Source organism: Peromyscus leucopus, chromosome 19 (genome assembly GCF_004664715.2).
Source record: "Peromyscus leucopus breed LL Stock chromosome 19, UCI_PerLeu_2.1, whole genome shotgun sequence".
In the NCBI taxonomy this organism is placed as follows: domain Eukaryota; kingdom Metazoa; phylum Chordata; class Mammalia; order Rodentia; family Cricetidae; genus Peromyscus; species Peromyscus leucopus.
Genome location: NC_051079.1, coordinates 10,182,863 through 10,199,517, shown reverse-complemented (window position 1 = coordinate 10,199,517; position 16,655 = coordinate 10,182,863). Strand labels below are relative to the sequence as shown.

The 16,655-nt window shown below is 37.7% G+C and overlaps 1 protein-coding gene across 4 annotated transcripts in view; it reads left to right on the top strand.

The window, feature by feature from the left end:
* The window catches only part of Dsc1 (desmocollin 1), a 30,079-nt gene extending 13,631 nt beyond the window's left edge, over window positions 1–16,448 (top strand). For 2 of the 4 annotated variants that reach the window (XM_037196970.1, XM_037196969.1), the window contains exons 7-17: window positions 24–190; window positions 1,690–1,824; window positions 3,388–3,573; window positions 4,421–4,680; window positions 4,798–4,940; window positions 10,299–10,511; window positions 11,289–11,528; window positions 12,307–12,431; window positions 13,058–13,312; window positions 14,122–14,167; window positions 14,250–14,341. In XM_037196970.1, coding sequence (XP_037052865.1) covers window positions 24–190; window positions 1,690–1,824; window positions 3,388–3,573; window positions 4,421–4,680; window positions 4,798–4,940; window positions 10,299–10,511; window positions 11,289–11,528; window positions 12,307–12,431; window positions 13,058–13,312; window positions 14,122–14,157 — 1,760 coding nt within the window. In that variant the 3' untranslated portion in view covers window positions 14,158–14,167; window positions 14,250–14,341. Of the gene's footprint in view, window positions 1–23; window positions 191–1,689; window positions 1,825–3,387; window positions 3,574–4,420; window positions 4,681–4,797; window positions 4,941–10,298; window positions 10,512–11,288; window positions 11,529–12,306; window positions 12,432–13,057; window positions 13,313–14,121; window positions 14,168–14,249 lie in introns of all 4 variants that reach the window. The other 2 variants (XM_028886568.2, XM_037196968.1) reach the window with 1 other exon arrangement.
* The last annotated feature ends 207 nt before the right edge of the window (window positions 16,449–16,655 follow it).

The following is a 16,655-nucleotide window of genomic DNA, read 5'->3' as shown; positions in this document are numbered from 1 at the left end:
CAGTACTAGCTTTATCTAAACAGGAACTTCAGTGGGACAAGTGACTGCCATAGACAATGATGAACCAGGAACCTTACATACTCGTCTGAAATACAAAATTCTACAGCAAATACCAGATCACCCAAAGCACTTTGCCATACACCCAGACACAGGTGTGATCACTACCACCTCACCTTTACTGGACAGAGAGGTAATGGATCAGTGCATTAGTTCGTCAGTCACTATGTTTAAGCCGGTAATTACTGCCAGGATGATTATAGTACAGCCAGTGTGCCTACTCCCTAAGCATTCTTCCCAGGCTGTGCCCAGGGATTCTCTGGAGACTTTTTTGCCTCTACAGAGATGCTAAGATAGTACAAGGCAAAGACAGGTTTGACTTGCTCTCAGTGTGCAGATGCGAGTTCCTGATAACATTGCTCAAATTTATTTCATTTCTGAATTTGAAAGAGTAATTTCATTATAATGTATGCCATTTAGAAAAATCAATAAAGTGTTGTATTAAAGCAGTTTTAGAGTTGCTGGTAAATAGAGCAGAGAGTCAATGGATTCCCATTTGCTTCCATTTCCCATGCTGCACAGGTCCACTGCTACAGGTCTATTGTCTATAGCTACTCTCCTCTCCTGAACCCCTGGAATCACTGATATACACACACACACACACACACATATACACACACACACACACATATATACACATACACATACATGGAGGGGGTGAAGGAGAGGGAGAGAAATTCTTCATAGTTTCACCTTTCTCAGAATGTCACAGTCTGAGCCATACAATATGAAGCCTTTCCAGACTGGCTGCCCTCTCCCAGTAATCTGCACTTCCCTTGTGTCTTTTCACGGCATGACTCATTAGCTCATTACTTTTACAGTACAAACTATTCTTCCATCATCTGAATATACCAGTCTATTTACTCATTTCTCAGCTAAGGGGTATCTGGGTTTGGTTTCAGTTTTGTCAAGTATGAATGGAGAAGTTTAAATTTGACATGTAAACATCTGGGTAGTTGGTTCTTTTTCTTTTGTTGTGACAAAATCCTCAACAAGAGTAACTCAGGGAAGGAAGGTTTTGTTTGTGCTCAGCCCGGAGGGTTCAGTTCTGCCCTGGTGTGAAGTTGCTGGTCACACTTCACAGTCAGGAACCACAGAGAGCTGAATGCTGCAGTCAGCTGTCTATCTCCATTTCCCCTTACATAAGTCTGCGATCTTAGCACAAAGGATGGTGCTGTCCCTTAGCACACAGGATGGTGTCTTCTTCCTCAGTCAAACCTCTGGACATGCCCTTTCAGATACACACAAAGGTGTGTCTCCTAGGTGATTCAAGTCCAGGCAAAGTGACAGTTGGAATTAGCTGTACTATTTGCTCAATTTCTTGTTTTGTATTTGTATGTATAATGTTTTTATTAAATAATATTCAGGGATGGGCATGCAGCTATGTGAATACAGACATATAAATTTTTTAAAGAATATTTGTAATATAATCACAGTGTAAGGAGTATATATGATAACTGTGAGGGGAAATAGATATGTTTTCCAGTAACATTCCTTTCCTTCCTTCCTTCTTCCTTCCTTCCTTCCTTCCTTCCTTCCTTCCTTCCTTCCTTCCTTCCTTCCTCCCTCCCTCCCTCCCTCCCTCCCTCCCTCCTCCTTCCTTCCTTCCTTCCCTCCCTCCTTTCTTTACAGAAATGTGATACTTACAAGCTAGTGATGGAAGTCCGGGACATGGGGGGCCAGCCCTTCGGTCTCTTCACCACAGGAACAATCACAATCTCACTGGAGGATGAGAACGACAATTCACCGTATTTCACCCAGACTTCTGTGAGTGGACTTGTGTATTGTTTATCTAGGTTTCTTCATATTAAAAAAATCTAGAATTTGGCAGCTCCCTGAGAACATTTTGTTTTAAATAATAATCATTTAAAAACAGTAGAATGAACAGGGCAGTGGTGGCGCACGCCTTTAATCCCAGCACTCGGGAGGCAGAGCCAGGCGGATCTCTGTGAGTTCGTGGCCAGCCTGGGCTACCAAGTGAGTTCCAGGAAAGGCGCAAAGCTACACAGAGAAACCCTGTCTCGAAAAACCAAAAACAAAACAAAAAAAAAAAAACCAAAACCAAAACCAAAAAAAACAAAAACAAAAAAAAAACCCAGTAGAATGAGAAAAACATGGTTTGTGTAAGAAGACTAGGCAAGGTGCTGCAGGCTTTGGATGTAAGGAAGCGGCCTTGCTCTTGGCCAGTGAAGAATTCTTCCCCTCTTATGTGGGTCATGTGTTCAATGTTTTCTTGGTTATTAAGGTTGCTCCAGTTTTGGGGTCCTTGGACTTAAATTCATTTATCTGTTGAAGAAGAGGCTTTCTTTCCAGTGTCCTGTGTATTGATAGTTCTGAAGAAGGAAAGGGATTGGCCTTTTATCCTCTGCTGGGGTCAGAGTGAATTCCTACCCCCAGCTCATCTTGTGTTGTGCCTTAGCTAGTAAACTATGTGAGGCATAATTTATGATGAAATTTCCTAGGAGTGGCTGTTTTTCTGACTTTTAATGGGCAACTTTTCATTTTTTCATGATCTACACCAGAGTTTTAGTGAAAATAAGAAATCTAATATAGTGATGGACAGTTCACTGTCAAAGATCTCATTCATTAAGACCATAAATCAGAAGTAGGACTTAAATCTAGATCCAATCCTTTTCATTTTCCTATGAATTCATCTTACATCTCTTGCAGATTATGATTTATCTTTTTAGCCTTTCATTATTAATTTTTTAATTTAATATTTTAATTAATGTATTATTAATTTCAAAGAGTGATGTCTATGATTTAAGTTCTCAAATAAAGAGAGAAAACTTTTTCTTAAAATGTTTGCTTGTGAATCAAAGTCAGTAGAAACAAGATTATTGTGAAAACTGGTAATTCTGAGCTGCAGCCATAGCTCAGGTTTAGAGCTCTGGTCTTTCATACCTGAGGCACTAGGGTCAGCCCACAGTACTGTGAAGCCCAAAACCCATCATATATGTTCTCATTATCAACAAGTATTGTGTGATTAATATGTTAGTGTAATTTAATTGGTGTTTGCTATGTCTAAAGAGGAAACAAAATGTCAATGTCATATAGGGTCAGAGAAGAGATAAATCTGAGGGCCAGAGAGACAGAAAATCACCTCAGTGATGTAAGGTCAAGAGATGAGTCACTTTTGGTGAATGGAAGAGATTTGAAAAGAGAATTAGGAAGAAAGCAGTTAGCCAGACATGAAACATACATTCTTTTCCAAATTATGAGCATCTATTACCTCCATATTACATTCTTTAAATATAATTTTAAATAAAAAGGTCACTTTGTTAAAGCTGCAGATGTGTAATTAGAAGGACATTCTGCCCCCCACCCCAGTATACTACAGAAGTAGAAGAAAACAGAATCGACGTTGAGATTCTAAGAATGATGGTACAAGATCAAGATTTGCCCAACACTCCTCACTCAAAGGCAGTATACACAATTCTCCAAGGAAATGAAAATGGGAACTTCAAAATCACAACCGATCCGAATACAAATGAAGGAGTCTTGTGTGTTGTCAAGGTATGTAATATCATAAAGGTAGTATTTAAGGGATTCAAACCCACGCTTCAGCATTGGTATAAAAATTACCACCTTCTATGAGCCCTTTTCAGAGGTACAGGCACTTAAATGACATACAGGGAGGGCGGTCACTCCTCAGCACCCATGACTAAGCCCAGGAAGAGGACTTGGGAAGAAGAAGGGATTTTGTGGTGGGGAAAGGGGATAAGAGAAGATAACGAAGACTTTGACAAAAAGACATTATATACACAAAGTTGATGTATAGTATATAAATTAAAAATGAATACTTCCTGTATAGCACAATAGAGCAGTAAGGTGCTGAAATGATTTACACTGGTTGACATAGACACTTTTCTATTATTTTACTCTGTCTTAGAAGAAACTTGTATCAGATACAAACTTCAATCCTCTGTAGATGAGAGATGCTGAACCTGATGCTTGCCTCGGTGGACTGCACTGAGTGTGCACGCTCCCGGCTGTGCACGCTCCTGGCTGTGCACGCTCCTCGGCTGCTCTCTGAACCACTGTTTCCATGTCTCCCTCTCACATCTTTCCTCTTTAATTTCACAGCGGGAGTTAAAAGTTATGCTACATTCCTATTAGTGTATAAAGTTACAATAAAAGATGAAGATAGGATCTTCCAAAACAAAGTAGGAAAGAAAGTGATTGAATCTTAAAAATTGTCCATTTTAACCATTTTAAGAAGCTAATAATTGGCCCTTTTGTTAGTACCAACTTTGAGTAGCATTTTAAAACTAAGAATGACATTCCTTTCTATTAAAACTTGGAATCATTAGTGTTTTTTTATAACAATACATTGACTGATCAATGTATATTTATTGAACAGCCATTGAACTATGAAGTCAATCGCCAAGTCATTCTACAAATTGGTGTTCTGAATGAAGCCCAGTTCACTAAAGCTGTCAATGGACAAGCCCCCACAATGTGCACCACGACTGTCACTGTGAAAATTAAAGACAGTGATGAAGGCCCCGAGTGCCAGCCACCAGTCAAAATCATTCAGAGCAAAGATGGACTGCCAGCTGGCCAAGAGCTTCTGGGCTACAAAGCCACAGACCCAGAAACAAGCAGTTCTGAAGGCATAAGGTAATGCACTTTCCTAAAACGCTCCTTCATTTTCACTGGGGCATGAACTTATTTCAAATTTAGGCATGGTCAGTGTGTCTCCTCTTTGGTCATTTGGTGTTTGCCTTCTAAACCCAGGTACCAAAAGGTAGGAGATGAAGATAACTGGTTTGAAATCAACGAAAGCACCGGAAACTTGAAAACCCTCAAAATATTAGACAGAGAGTCAAAGTTTGTGAAGAACAATCAGTATAATATTTCAGTAGTGGCCATGGATGCAGGTGAGTGACATTTTCTAAAAATAAAACGTGAGTATAGAATGTGTGTCTAGGAAAGTGTGGGGTAAGAGCTGTCTGTGTCAGATTTCAGTTCAGTCATTGTTTACTTGACGTTGTTTCTGCACTCTAGACAATGTTTTCAGTGTGATTGCCCATTTTACTCAGATCACCCATTTAGTTCTCTATCCACCCCTCAAGCAAAGCTATCTGAGAGTAAATGACCAAAGTCCAGTTTTGAGTACTGGGCTATTCATTTCTGCTGAGGGATCTCCGGGTTGCTTCCTCTTTCATTTAGATTATGATGCCTTGAATATGCTGAAAGGGCTCAACCCTCCTAAAACAGTCCAGCTTATGGTAGGTTTATTCTGAGCATCTGTTAAAGAAATAACTCAATGTCGGCTCACGCCTTTGCTGGAGCTAGTGATTGTCAAGATTAGTTCTATAATCACCCACATGGGAAAAATGACTTTCTTCAATGGAGTCTCATGGTGCAATACAAATTGATACGTTTTAGGCCAGCTGAAGGCCTCTCCACCATCGAAACAAACCGAATCAGACTGAATCAGGAAAAGCCCAGGTTTAATGGGTAAAGCACTCCTGGGAGAGGAGACGGGAACAAGACTGGAAGAACCACCAGTCTGTTCTCTGGGATGCTGTTATATATCCCCTGTGGGAGTCCTCCTGAGCCTCTCTGGGGAAGGAGCTGTATTTGGCGGGCTTTGAAGGGGTGGATTTAGGAAGAGAGATGGGAAGGGAGCTGAGGTGGATCTTCAATCAAACTCCTTCCAAACATTCCAGACTCTTTGGGTATAGGGATGCCAGGGTGCCAGGGGTTGAGGTGGAGCTCCCACCCAAACATAAACCACACTTAAGGGTAGTCCCCATGCTCAGCAGCAGGTGGCCAACATAAAACAAATTGGTATTTTTGGATATATATATATATATATATATATATATATATATATATATGTTAGGGTTATTATTGCTGTGATGAAACACCATGATCAAAAGCATGGTTTCTCCAGGAACCTGGAGGGAGAAGTGGCTTGCTCAGCCTGTTTTCTTTTAGAACCCAGGACCACCAGCCCAGGGATGGCACCACCCACAATGGGCTGAAGCCTCCCCATTGGTCACTAATTAAGAAAATGCCCTACAGGCTTGCCTACAGCAAGGTCTTACAGCATTTTCTCAACTGAAGCTCCCTTCTCTTTGATGAGTCTAGCTTGTGACAAGTTGACATAAAAACTAGCCAGGATGTTTACCTTACAGGTCTTTTGCTTATATATTATATACCTAGTTTCTGGTTTTGTATTTTTATGGGATTTTTGTGTGTGCAAATGTGTGTGTTTCTGAGTCTATATGTGTTTCTTGTGCTTTTTCTTTGGCTCTTTTTCTGTTTATTTTGTCCTATTTTGGTTTGTAATATTTTATATTATCTTATTATTTTATATCACTGTATGATATAGTGTACGATAGACTGTATGATATACTGTATGTAGAAAGGGTATGGATTTGGGAGGGTGGGAAGAAGGGAAGGATCTGGGAGGAGTTGTGGGAGAAATAGTAATGAGAATATATTGTATGAAAAAAAACCTGTTTCCAGTTAAACAACAACAGTAACAAAAGATTAGTTCTAGAATCTATTCTATAGAGAGTCTGCTTCAAATACAGTCAACCATCAAGTAGTGATCTTGAAGCTCTTAAAATGAACCCCTACTGGAACCACGTTAGATAGGTTAAATAAATATTTGCATACAAAATGTGTTCATGGTGTTTCTTAGTGTACACATGTACTATTATGCCATGCATTATATAAATCCATTATCACAGAAATAAGGAAACAAAAGTTACACTTTGATTATGTACTTCTCCATGTAAGACAAAGGAGAATAAAAATGATCTGGGGCTTTTCAGACAGAGCTAATTCTTTTGCCTCTCTGATTAACCCAAGAAGGTCTCTGCTGTTTTTAGAAACACAAGCTGAGTGTGTAAAACATACTTCCAGACAGTAAAATAGGCTATTTCTACACATGTCTTGAATTTGCTTAAGTTAATAACATACAATGATTCCCCAGGTATTATGTCCTTATTTTGGCTATAGTATTTTTACAATTTTTTATACAAAATTTTGTGTGTGTGTGTGTGTGTGTGTGTGTGTGTGTGTGTGTGTGTGTGTGTAGATATGTGCATGTGAGTGCAGGTGACCAAAGAAGCTATAGGTGTTGGCTCCTCAAAGAGCTGGAGTTACAGGTAGTTGTGAGCCACCTGTTAAGAATGCTATGCTTTGAACTCAGATCCTCTGGAAGAGAAGTACATGCTCTTCACCACTGAGCCATCTCTCTGGCTCTTTTGCTATGGTTTTAAAGCAAGTGTTATATCTACTAAAAGAAAGACAAAAGTTTAAGTCATTAAAATGCCAGCTGCTTGCTGTTTAGGGAGACGGGGCAAGCTGACTCATGCACACTCTCCCAAGTCAAGGCTCTTCTCACCTCTCAGTCGTCCTGCCTTTGGATAAAAACACCACATCCTCTTCAGGGGCCAGCAGCATTAAAGAACCCTCTTCCCAGATAAAGATATCTAGGTTTCAATAACTGAACTGCCTCTAAATGTGAATGCTGTTACCAAGTAACCTATCTGCATATTTTCTTTCCTTTTGCTCCACAACTCAAACATACATTCTTATTATATAGTTATTTTGCTGGAAGTTCAAAAACCCTACAGAATAATGGTGAGAGCATTAGCTGAGAAACATGTTAATATAATATACTATATAATTCTGGGTGATTTGTTATTCTTTCTTTAAAATGTTTGCCATTTCTATAAGTAAAAATGAAATCTAAATGGCTTACCCATAGAATTATGATGGGAAACAGGGCTCTCTCTCTACTAATTACTTTTAGATGTTGATTGTATATTAAATTCCAAGCACAAGACCATGGAAACTAGGGGTCATGCGATGAGGATTTGGTCTTACTAATAATGAAAGTTTAACTGCTTTGTATTCTCAGAAGAAAGTCTATGGTATGAAAATTTTACCAGTAGGGAATGTTCAGATATCTTTATGCATGGAGAGTTCAGAAGCGTTCATATCGTAGCACAAAGAGGGAAAGATTATAGAAATGCTGGCACTAGATGAAAGAAGAATGAAGTTATAATTTAGAGAGGGGGAAAATACAGAGAGAAAAATATAAGAAAGTAACTTTGTTGTTTCATGCTAAAAGATACTGAGTGTAGATGACGGGGTTAGCATAAAAGAGCAAAGCTCAAGCAAACAATGTCCCAGAGTCATACATAACTTAGATGTGCTCTAGAAAAGATGAGGATGCTACAAACTTTAATGAGAAAATCATATGGCAATATGAAGAACATTGTTTATTTGAGTTTTAGTCTCTATGTATGTATGCATGAGTAATATATAATGAATAATGAAATTTTGTTTTGATGCTCAAAGGTATTTCTAGATGACAATTTAAAAAGCCCTAATGATTTTTTAGACTCAAGTTTATTCCTTGTATTTCTCGTGTGCCTCATTGTTGCCTGTCAGGCTAATTTCTCTGCTGTCAGTCTAGAAGACATGTCTTACACTCCTTCCTCCTAGAACATGAGAACACCAGTGTTCCCTCCAAGCCTGGCCCCCAAACTCATGTTCCTTAAGTTATTAAAGTGAATAGCCATGACAACTTTTTGATTGTTCCCATTAGTCCATGTTTGAGTCTTAGTACTGCAATTTAAACATTTGTATACACTGGAATTAATATTCTAATTATCACATATGCTGCATTGTTACTCTGAAAATGTGCATTCTCTCTTTCTCATTTGTATTCCTTTTTGTCTAGATTGGTTATGAGCTCATTTTTTTTCCATTGATAAACTTTTCCTTTATCAAGTATCAAGATAAGAACTTGGTACATTATGTTTGATGCAGATTTTGAAAATTTATGTATATGTTTGTGCATATGCATGCATTGTCTTTAGAAAGCTAGAAGAAGGCATTTAATTCCCTGGGACTAGAGTTAGAGGCAGTTGTGAGAGGTCTGACTGTTGAGAGCTACGCTGATCCAAGGCTTTCTCAGAGACCCTAATGAAAAGACAAAGGGAACCTAGATCTGTGTTCTTGCCCAGGGACAGAATTGGCAAGATGGAGGCTAGGGCTGGAACCAGGGTGTCAAAAGAGTTAAGTTCTCAGTTCCCGAAAACTTGGCTTTTCCCCCTGAAGAGACTGAGTCACCAGTCCCAAGGTCTCTGAGTGCTTGCTCTGACACTTGTGAGATATTCTATGTTTGCCTTGTGCAACATTGTTTTATGAGATTTCTGCTAAATTTGTCCAGTTTTTCCCCTAAAAACTGTACTTCTTAGTAAACTTGCTTGGCATAAAACATAAAACTCCTGATTCCAGGTTTCCTATCTTCTTTACCTTCTCATCCTCTGGTCCTCCCCATTAGAACCCTGTCACTGAAGAATGACCTGCTTGTCCATGTTACCTGACATGTATGCTTGATCTAAACTGTGGTCCTCTGAAAGAGTGACAAGTACTTTTTTCCAATGAGTCCCAAATAATGCAAATGTCTAGATTTGGTATTCCTCTACGGATTGAGAGACTCATAAACCTCCAGGTCTAGATTGTGAAATTCAGTACTGAGGACTTTGGAACTTTGAGGTGTATTTGGAACAACTGAGCTCAAACTTTATAAAATATCTTCTCTTTTTTTTTAGCCTCTTAAAAAAGTCTTAAAGTTATTATTGAGTAGCTATCATATCAAAGTAGTAAGTATTTTATTTGATTCTAAAAGTAACACACACAATGTTGGGAGCTAATGGGCATATCACAACTTGAGAAGAAACAATGTGAACTCTTTCTAATAACAAAGAACTCTATTCATTCAGGGGCTGATTTGTAATATAGTGAGCTTGCAGATATGGAAAACAGTAATGAGAACTGCCAACTTTTCAGAGGTTCTTTCTAGAAATGCTAAGAATTTATATTTTATCTGCCCCTTGTACTTATTAGCTCCGTGACTGATAATCCCCACTCACTGATACTTATAAACAGATAATTTAAAGTAAGTTGTTGTACAAGATAAATGTATGGTGCTGTTTCTTCATGATGTTCTACCATTTCCAGGAACTAGAAAATCGGCCTTTGGTGTCTTGGAAAATCTTCTAAGAGTTTATTTTCAACTCTGGTTTTGACTAACAAACTTCCAAGTAATGTCAAGTATCTCTCATTCTGTTTTTATCAGGATGCTTCAAACTGAGACTCTTATTGGAAAAAAAATTAAATGATAAATGTTTTTAAACACAGACTTGAGTGGATCTCAGTTTGCTTTGCTATGGGAGTAACTTATGTTTTATTTATTCTAGTTGGCCGCTCTTGCACAGGAACACTGGTAGTTCTTCTGGAAGATTTTAATGACCACCCACCACAGATTGACAAAGACCTGACCATTTGTCAGCAGGAGAAGGATTATGCTGTTTTGGAACCTGTCGATCTAGATGGGCCTGATAATGGTCCACCTTTTCAGTTCTTTCTGGATAATTCTGCCAGCAAACATTGGACTCTAGAACCACAGGATGGTAAGTGCTTATTCTAAATCGTGTGAGCAAGCCTGGTTCATGATTGCTGAAGGCCTTGCTTCCTCCTTGTTTAGTCATAATAAATACATACATACTGTAGGAAGTTATTGATCTTCAAAAAATAATAAGTCTTTAATATTTATCTTCTATCTGTCATCTATTATACATCTATCTACCATATATCTCTCATTTATCTATATATCTATCATCTATTTGTTAACCAATTATCTACCTAATGCTTATAAATTAACAATTATCTACCTATGTATGCATGTGTCTATCTATGTATCAATTATCATCTATCTATATTGTGTATGTTACACTTAGACTTTTGTTTTGAATATCTTTTAAGAAAATTTAAAAATCAATTTTAATCATCTGAATAACAGTTTAAATATAGATCAATCTATTTTCATTCTTTCTTTTTTAAAATTGTTTTTTGAGACAGTGGCTCTCTACATAGCCCTGATTCTCCTGGAACTAACTGTGTAAACCATGTTAGCCTTGAGCTTAGAGATTCACCTGCCTCTGCCTCCTGAGTGCTGGGATTAAAGGCGTGTGCCACCACTCCCAGCCTGGAGATCAGTCTATTTTTAATGTAAAGTAATGTCAACTCTTTTCTTAATTTTCTGAAGCATCAAAATCATTTTTATGAAAGAAAAATGAATCATTAGAGTTTTGATTGCAGATTAATTCCTTGAAGGCACACAAAGTAGGAATAATGTTGCTGTTGTAATGTCATATTAATATATACTCTATCTATCCTTTTCCCACTAGGTAAACGTGCCATTCTTCGTCAACGACACAATCTCAATTATAACTTCTATTCTGTGCCAATCCAAATACAAGACAGACATGGTTTCTCTGCAAAACATATGTTATCAGTGAGAGTGTGTGACTGTACAGTTCCAGAAGAATGTAGAATGAGTGTTAGGGAGGAGAGGGATGCTAAACCAAATGTAGTCCTTGGGAAATGGGCCATTCTCTCCATGGTCCTAGGCTCTGCATTGCTACTGTGTAAGTATTATGATCCAAAGTATATTAATTCAAGTGTTATGTAGTACTTATGTGTTAATTTTCCATCATTTTAACAAAAATCCTGGAGAAAACAACTGACACAGAGAAGAGGTTTGCTTTACTTCAATTTCAGAGCTCTTGGCCTATGGCCAACAGGCTCTGTTGTGTTGTGCCTGTGACCAGCAGCACATGGCCAAGCAAAGCTACTTACCTTAATCGCAGCTAGAAACCAAAAAAGAGAACAAAAAGAGGTTAGGGTTCCACTCTTCCCTTTAAAGGCATGTCCTCAGTGATGCAACTTCCTCTCATTAAGGCCCACCCTTTGAAGATTCCACTGCCTTTCAATGGCACTCTGAGGTAGGGACCAAGACATTAACACATGGACCACTGGGGACAGTTTGTCTCAGCTACAGTAGTCTAGAAAGATGTACAGCAGTTCTTTATATTGATGACATGTATAATTGTCAGCATAAATGTAATTGTTGATACATGTGCCCTCTAAAAAACTTGTACCTCATCTGTAAGTGGGGTTCTGAGTCCTAGATGAAACAGCAATAACAGCAGATTAAAACTGTTTAGGTAAGTTTCAGAGGTCATGTTTAATCCTTCAGAAGTTACTTATGAGACAGTGAAGATTTCTGAAAAATTGTGCAGATGGTTTAAAAAATCCTATTTTCAAATTATTTCATTTTTTAAAATTTTTTGGTTTTGTCAAATTATTTTAATATCTGCCAGAATGCAGCACAGTATTATTTTGCCTTGCTTTCTCATTTTTTAGGTATTCTGTTTACATGTTTCTGTGTGACTACTACTAAGAGAACAGTAAAGAAATGTTTCCCAGATGATGTAGCCCAGCAAAATTTAATTGTATCAAATACGGAAGGACCAGGAGAGGAAGTGACGGTAAGTTATAATTAAAAATCCCACTGAATCCCATGGTGACCTAGTGAACATAACTGATCACTCCACAGTAATAGCAAAATGTAATACTTACTGCACCAAGCAGAAACTGAAGTGCCCTGCATGTTGTCTTTCAATGTCCACTTATATTGGCTTATGTATTTGAGTCATACTGAGTGACTCAAACAATAAAAAGTAGAAATCAGAGGTAAGATATTGACAGGACCATGTGTCCTCCGAAGGCCCTGTGGATGGATGTCCTGAGCTCTATTCACTTCTTGTCCCTTGTCTTGTAGCCACAGAAGCGATTTTTCATGGTCTTATCTCCTGTGTCATACAATCCAAATTTCCCTTTTAGTAAGAGCACTGGTTATATTAGATCAAATACTCACCGAACCTGGTATAGCTTCCTTGAAACTTAATGTGATTGATTCTGCAGTGATCCTGGAGTGAGGACCTCAGTGTGTGAATTCTTGGGGGCAGGCAGAGTTTGACCCAGTATGCCCATGATACAGTTCTTAACATTGTCCTGATTTTACATGTGAGGGACATAGATAGCATGTGACTTATCTATGGCAGGGAAGAGTTGGTTTCAATGCCATTGATTCATTTTCTAACTCTATATTTAGGAGGCAAATATTAGACTCCCCACACAGACATCCAACATCTGTGACACAAGCGCATCTGTTGGGACTCTTGGTGGCCAAGGAATCAAAACACAGCAAAGTTTTGAGATGGTCAAAGGAGGCTACACTTTGGAGTCCAACAAAGGAGGTGGCCACCACACCTTGGAGTCCAGCAAGGGAGCTGTGCTGGGAGCAGCAGACACTGGCCGATACGCGTACACCGACTGGCAAAGTTTCACCCAACCCCGGCTTGGTGAAGTAAGTTCTCAGGTCTTCGGGTGCCCACTACACGAAATCCCAACATGGTTTATAAACCAGGATACCCTAAAGTACCCCTCATACACCTAAAACACATCTTTCCATCTCCTGTACCAGCATAGACACTGATTTCAGGAGCAAACTCAGAGCAAAATACTCATTCAAAGTTCAATTTAAAAAATATGGTTTATGAGTCTTTAGGACTAATTTGTGTGGATGTCTTTGGGATATTGAAAGACTGATGTCTTCTTCACTAAATATTATTGGAAAAATATCTGTGAAAAATTAGTTATAGTATAATGAACAGATCATAAATTGCTGGCATTTTGCCAGTGTGCTGGAATGCTACAGGTGATTACAAAATCTTGCCTACCTAAATCAACCAGATACGTTAGTGAGCTTTAATCTTAGGTTCTCTCTCAGGATTCTGAGCGTTTTCCTTGTCTGTTTCAGATTACTCAGGCTAATGTAAGCCAAATTAGTGTGTTAGATAATTATAGCTACATAACATGTTGTATATGATGTTACACATGTTATAGATAACATTAATGTATTAGACTCTTACAACTATATAACAGTATAAATGCAAGAATCCCAGAGTACATTGGTTTTCTCCACATATATGAAGAAGCCATTGAGGTAAATTTCAACTAAATACACCTTCATTCAAATGGGAAGTTTTAAGTTATTTCTGTGATATATGCATAGCTTTAGTTCTTATAAATGTGTTCACTCTGACCATTTATTTATTTGCTATAATTTAAAAATGAATATAATATAGACCAATCATGTGCATTTTTTATATGTAGGAATCCATTAGAGGACACACTCTGATTAAAAATTAAACAGTAAAAGGTAAATCCAAGAATCATTTTTATGCTAGTCTGTTTAGGTGTCTTTTAAAAGACATAATAAATTGTGCTCTTTCTCCACACAGAAGGTGTATCTGTGTGGACAAGATGAGGAACACAAGCATTGCGAAGACTATGTTCGTCCGTATCACTACGAAGGCAAAGGCTCCATGGCCGGCTCTGTAGGCTGTTGCAGCGATCGGCAGGAGGAAGAAGGGCTGGAGTTTTTAGATCAATTGGAACCGAAATTTAGGACATTAGCAAAGACATGTGTGAAGAAATAATCATTCTGGTTAAGAGAGTGACATCTGCAAATGAATACAGAGGCGTCACTGGATGTAAAAGGACTTTGCTTATTGAAGGTGAAGTCATTTATAGATAAGGATGCCTTACCAACCACAGCTCTTCGAATTCTCCTTGTCTCCGGAACTTCCAAGTTGTCTAGACAGGAAGTTGTCATTGTTCCTTTTCTTTCTGTGCATGTATACATTGCCTTCTCAGGACTGGACTGTGTCTGCCACTGAAACTGGTGATGTTTGAAACTTAAGCTCTTTTGCACACTATGTGAGACTCCATGGTGGAATTGGGTATTGTGGAAGCTTAAAACATGAATGTGTGTTGTGTATATATACAAATTAAATATTTTCTTCAAAGTCGTGGGGAGAATTCTGCTTCTAAAATATTTTCTTTTGTGGCAAGATATTGTTTTCTTTCTCCCAGAGTAACTTCAGATGGATTTCTAAGTATTTGTAGGTGTATCCTTTTGTGTGTATAAACAAGTTTGATTCTTGCTACACTTTTCATTCCCCCAAGGAGCACCTCTTCACTCAGGAGCCTACAAAGCTTAGTCCTCAGATCTCTACCCTGTGTTATCATCAGGCTCCTGGAGATTCTGTTGGAATGACATGGGTGAAAACATTGTGTCCACAGTGCCTTGAACTGTAGAGATTGGTTAAGGATTCCATCAAAACTCTGGAATCTTGATCTCCATAGGCTGGCTTAGGCTCACAGACATATTTTGTTTGTCCAACCAAATGTGGTATTACTTTATATATAAGTACTGTGGGGAGAATAATAGCTACTTAACTTGATGCTGATCCACTATTTCAGTGGCTTTCAACTTTATCTTCAAGCCTTTTTCCAATCAGCCTTAAAGGCGTCAAGCTGTAACTGGTATGGGGTTTAGTGCTTAACCATGCGTCAACACTGAGTTAGCGGCCATGCTGGAACTTAATGCTCAGTCTACCTTGGTCATTACTCAAAGAAAAGCTGGAAGACTAGAAATAATTCTCATTAGAAACACATTAAAAATTTTAATCCATTGAAGTAACACCTACCAAATATTATTGAATTGTGAATTCGTAAATATTTTAACATGAGTAGATAAATTACATTTTAATGAGATATTATTTTATTGATTTATAAAGGAACTATATATTTAAATGATATTTTATTAGTTATTTGTGGAAAACTACAGTTATGTGTTAAGTTACATCTTATGGAAACTTTACTTTAAACTAAACTGACTTTCTTAATCTTCTACTTTCTCTCTATTGGCAAAACAGACTTCTGTTTCATTTAGGTTTTGTAACTAGTCTTATTGTCTCAGTTAGGAAAGGTGTTTTTTTTATTGTGAAATTGGATACAGGAATAAAATGAAATATGGATTTAATAAGCCAGATTTGATTTTGTAAATTTTATAGTCATTGCAAGATAACTTGGAATGGTGATGTAATTTTTACTTTTTGAAGTAAATGTGATTCTGACAATGTAGATTTCAACATTTTAGGATCTAATAGTACCAATTTGGAAAATCGTCAAATGCTGCAGTAAGTTGTATTCTTCAATATAGTTACTGAATATTCTATGAGCAGTTACAACTATTAGCTTAACAATAGTTTATATGTGTTGTTTGTCTTCATCTTGCTCTTATACTTACTGAATTATAGATGAGAAAATTTATGTCTAAATTAAAAAGTACAATTGATATCCAGGGGTGTATTTCTCACTTATCAAGAGAGATTTCCCTGAAGTATTGGAGGAAATATTAGAAAGTATGGGAAATTAATCTATATTAAGCAGTTTTAGCTATTTCAAATGTTTTCAAGGCATTATTAAAACTTATCTCAGAGGAATTATATTTATTGTTGGATTTATTTAGGCAACTGCGTGTAATTCTCTTTTTGCATCAAAATTTAAATATTAATTGTATGATGAATTAAATCTCTGAAACCCTACCAGACTGCAAATTTAGTTTGTTAATAAAGTACTATATTTCATACAAATTTTGAGTTACTTGTTGATTTAATAAATTAGTAGTTTGAAATGTTTTCTATATTTCAACATATATGAGGGCCATACAATCCAGTTTTTCTCTTTTTGATTTAGGCTTCAAATATTTCATGAGGAAACAATCCCATGGTAGGATCAGGCGAGATCAGATGACGCATTTCCTTTGAGCATGCTTCCTCCAACATGCCCTAACATGCTGC